At 53.8% G+C, this 4,835-nt stretch overlaps 1 protein-coding gene across 1 annotated transcript; it reads left to right on the top strand.

Moving 5' to 3' along the window:
* Nucleotides 1-293: 293 nt before the first annotated feature.
* On the top strand, nucleotides 294-3,749 carry LOC135828616 (IQ motif and SEC7 domain-containing protein 3-like). Its single transcript, XM_065341039.1, has one exon. It carries the CDS (start codon nucleotides 820-822, stop codon nucleotides 2,581-2,583), a length of 1,764 nt encoding a protein of 587 aa, XP_065197111.1. The 5' UTR covers nucleotides 294-819; the 3' UTR covers nucleotides 2,584-3,749.
* The last annotated feature ends 1,086 nt before the right edge of the window (nucleotides 3,750-4,835 follow it).

Raw genomic sequence — 4,835 nt, 5'->3', positions numbered from 1 at the left:
GTACTAGGTCTACGAGTCGTACTGCGCGAGTACGAGTCAGCCGTGTGTACTACTACTGTACTGTGTAGACTAGTTCATGCAGACGCGCGTACCGGGTTTCCACGTGTTTTTTTTTAATGTGTGCATAAACACAAAACAGTGCAGTGTGTACCACCAGGGAGTCGTAAAATTACGACTCCCTGTGTACCACCAACACACAATGCATTTATGGACTTTGTGTGAAGGTCACCTTGCCACGTACCGGCATCCGACGGCCGACACGGACAAGAATTCAGGGATCGATTTGTTGAACATCTATCATGTAACATTGTTTGTTTTTGGCTTTAGAACAGTTGGAACTTGTTAGCCACACAGCACTGCTTACTCGTCAGAGACGCGTCCTCCTTTTCTTTCGATCTCCCTCTGAGCAGGCATACGAGACCTGAAAAGATGCCTGAAAGTAGGACCAGTCGATTGAAGGTTCATGTTTTGTTTCAACGCAGTTGAGGGAACTGGGTTTTGCACTTTGAAGAGTCTGAGAATTGTTCAGCTAGCTGCCCTCGACTTGTTAGCTGTACCTACCCTTCTATGACATGACGGAGTCTGGTTATCTCGGCCATCATAGTTAATACAGGTCACAGGTCTTCTGTGGTATTGAGTGGGTTCTCAAGCTCAGGAATCCTGCGTGGAATGATCGATGTTGCAAGATTTGCCTTCATTTGATTTGCTGAAGATTACTACGATACTTACACGATCGTACGACTCAGATAACGCTGGCCCTCTGGCTGGCAAGCTGAATCCAGGGCCACAGTGCTGGTGTAACTGCTGTGCATACTCTGGATGCGTGCCGATCGTCCAGGCATGCCGAAGATACAAAGGAACCGTCGAATGCCCTCGCTGAAGAAGTACTCATGCGTCGAAACAAAGCGTATGCGTCGTATTGGTGTGAGGTATTTCAACGAGAAACCAGGATCTGGCCTGCAGTACTTGCATTCGAATGGTATTCTAAAACAGGATGCATCCAGCGTAGCTAATTGGCTACTGCATGAGTCAGGAGTGAGTCGCTGGGCTATCGGAGAATACTTGGGCTGTCCCAATAGTTTTGCTCTGGACGTCCTTGAGCACTATGTTAGTGTTCAAAAGCTCTACAAGTACTCGTTTGTGCTGGCCATGCGTAATTTCATGTCGAATTTTCGCATACCGGGCGAGGCGCAGAAGATCGAGCGCATCCTGGAAGTGTTTGCACGCCACTTCACGACGCGCTATCCATCGGATGACGATGGAGAGGGCGCTGATGTACACGGCGTACCGCGAACGACGGTGACCCCGTCGAACATCGACACTGCTCACATCCTTTCCTATTCGATTATCATGCTGAACACGGATCTGCACAACGCCAACGTCAAGCATCACATGAGCAGAGAGGAGTTTGTGCGCAACAACCGGGGCATTGACTGTGGCAATGACTTGCCGCACGAACTCCTGGAGTCGATCTACGCTGAAGTGGCATCAGACCAGTTCAAGGCCAAGGAGGATCATGTCGATGCGCTGGTCGAGCTCGAGAAGAAGTTCCGTCACTTGGACACGAGCCATCGGCTAGTCGCACAGCATCGTCAGCTAGTAAATAAGTTCACTTGTTGTAGTGTGTCTGACTGGAAGAAGAGTCAACCATCAACAGCTCATCCTAGAATCATCTTCCTGTTCAACGACCTGATGTTAGTGGCGAAGAAAACCTGGAATTCGGAATTTGTCGTCAAGAGCTTCATCCTACTGAAGGACGCCAACGTGGAGACGTTCAAGAGCAACCTGTACGCGCGTGGGTTCGAGGTACAGTCGCGGTTCCACCAGGAGACGCTGCTGAGAGTGACGTGTGATTGCCAGTCGACACTGAAGGCGTTTGTACGCCAGGCCACGGAGATGGTATCGGAGGCGATCTTCATGGAACGTCTGCCGGCGAATCTGAAGGCGGCCGAGTCGAAGGCCAACTTAGCGGGCAGCTCTTCTACGTCTGTGTGTGACCTGTCGAGTATGCAGAGCTCAACAACCCCAGCGGTCCTTCACTCCACCAGCGAAGAACGCCGGCTACCGTCAAGGCAACTCTCTCTCCGTGTAATCAACAGTCGCTCTGCTGCTGATGTTGCTGCTGCTTCAGAACTTGATGGTGATCGTGAATCAATGGCTAGGGATCGTCGGTGTTCGCTTGATGATTCAAGATTGGCACTGATTCGAGAAAGCCAAGCCGGTAACGCCACGCTATTCAAACGTCCAACGGAAGGCAAGATAGAAGAAGCTGTGGAAAAAATGACAATGGGAACAACAGCGGGATCAGCGGAAATGCAGCCGGAAGCGACAGACAGCTGCGCTGCTGGTACCCTGGCTGAACGCACTATTGCGGAGGAGGACGATGGTACTGAGACCGTCCGCCCGATGCCTATCAGACGCCAAATACGCCGCTGTGCCCGGCGGCCGGCCTTCCGCGGTAAACCATCCTTGGCAGACGGCGAGGAGGAAGAGGACGAGGAGGAGGAGGGGTTTGTGCCGGCCGAAGGTTTTCGGGTCCGGGCGCTGTCCTTAGAGTCTATCTCCATGGGCGTTGCTATGTAATGGCGACCATGGTAACTATAGCAACATCTATGGGCATGCTCTGATCGTGCTGAAAGTACCACTGGTGTTGAGATTTGTAGTATGACTGCACATACATGCACACGGACCTGTGTGTGCTTTAGTATAGGACCGACCATGGTATAAGGAACTCTTCCAGGACAAGTACCGGTGGAGTTTGCAGACGTGTTCCTCTCTTGGGACTCTGTGAGTTACTTGGCTAGGATTGAGTGCAAGTCTCTCCGTAGCACTGTGCATGTGTCACTTGCCTGTGTGCTTCGCGAATAGCATTTCAAGTGCTAACAAGTGTAATTATGCGTGTGTGTGTGTGTGTGTGTGTGTGTACATGTGTGTGTACATGTGTGTGTGTATATGTGTGGGTATGTGTGTGTGTGTGTGTGTACGTGTGTGTGTGCATGTGTGTGTGCGCGCGGATAACGCGACTATTGACGTTTATTCCTATCTAGATCCTGTCGTAGTTTTATGTTTTGATTTGGTTTTCTGGCGTGTATTCCCTAACCCTATGCTGGTCCAGCAGGCAGCTGACTTCATGACTTCTCGATAACCCTATTGCGAATATCCCATCACATCGTTCTCATGCCTACACTTCTCATCATTGCTGTCAAGTCTCACATTGCTTACTACTCATACTCATAGTGCAGCACGATGACATCTCCTCACATCACGCCAGCATCTGCACTACTGCTGCTGCTGCTGGTGATGGTGAGTGGTGGTGGTGCTGCTGCCGGTCAGGTGTCCTAGGATGCCCTCAACCCCTCCCACCCAGTGCCCCCTCACCCCGGCCCTGCCCCTCTTACCTCAATTCTGCCCTGCCCCATCTCTTGCGTGCCCCCTCTTACCTCAACTCTGCCCTGCCCCATTCTCACACTGGGTGCATCTTTCATTTTCTTCTTCTTTTTGCTTTCTTTCTTCGGGTCGAGGACCCCCATAATTGGTCAGTGCTGGCGCTGGTCTGTATGGTATTGATGTGTTTCTGTTGCTCTTCGCGGGTGGTTTGTTGCCTCTGCCGGCATACCATTCTACATGATTGTGTACCGTCTCATGCATTGCTAGCTGTTGTTGCCGCCAGCCTCGCACTATATTGTATCATGCATTGGTAGCCGTTATTGCCCAGCCTCGTTGTACTGTAGCATTGGTGAATCTCCACCACACACGAGCGGAGTGCTTGCCTTGCATGTGTGGTGTGGTATATGCCTATAATCGTGCAGACGTTGTCTCTTCCCTTTTGGACGACAAAGCTCCGTCATGCTCAGTAACCAAGCAAGGTACAGTCAGACCTCTTTTATCCGGTTCCCTCGCTATCCGGAAGAAAATAGCTGGTTGCATATTTACAGCATACGTGATGCATCCAACATTAATTAGCGGTGTTCGGTTATCCGGTTCCCTCGTCTATTTTTGTGGAAAACGGATGCGTGAGGTCTGACTGTATAGTAAAGCTGACAGATCCGGGCAGGTCGGGACCGAGCACTGCCCGTACTCCCCAGATCCGGGCAGGTTGGGACCGAGCACTGCCCGTACTCCCCAGATCCGGGCAGGTTGGGACCGAGCACTGCCCGTACTCCCCAGATCCGGGCAGGTTGGGACCGAGCACTGCTCGTACTCCCCAGATCCGGGCAGGTTGGGACCGAGCACTGCCCGTACTCCCCAGATCCGGACAGGTCGGGACCGAGCACTGCCCGTACTCCCCAGATCCGGGCAGGTTGGGACCGAGCACTGCCCGTACTCCCCAGATCCGGGCAGGCTGGGACCGAGCACTGCCCGTACTCCCCAGATCCGGGCAGGTTGGGACCGAGCACTGCTCGTACTCCCCAGATCCGGGCAGGTTGGGACCGAGCACTGCCCGTACTCCCCAGATCCGGGCAGGTCGGGACCGAGCACTGCGCGTACTCCCCAGATCCGGGCAGGTTGGGACCGAGCACTGCGCGTACTCCCCAGATCCGGGCAGGTTGGGACCGAGCACTGCCCGTACTCCCCGGTCCGGGCAGGTTGGGACCGAGCACTGCCCGTACTCCCCAGATCCGGGCAGGTTGGGACCGAGCACTGCCCGTACTCCCCAGATCAGGGCAGGTTGGGACCGAGCAGTGCCCGTACTCCCCAGATCCGGGCAGGTTGGGACCGAGCACTGCGCGTACTCCCCAGATCCGGGCAGGTTGGGACCGAGCACTGCCCGTACTCCCCGGTCCGGGCAGGTTGGGACCGAGCACTGCCCGTACTCCCCAGATCCGGGCAGGTCG

The sequence above is a fragment of the Sycon ciliatum genome, chromosome 12 (assembly GCF_964019385.1).
Source record: "Sycon ciliatum chromosome 12, ocSycCili1.1, whole genome shotgun sequence".
Classification (NCBI taxonomy): Eukaryota; Metazoa; Porifera; class Calcarea; order Leucosolenida; family Sycettidae; genus Sycon; species Sycon ciliatum.
The sequence above is the reverse complement of the archived record's forward strand: the minus strand, read 5'-3'. Positions and strand labels throughout refer to the sequence as shown.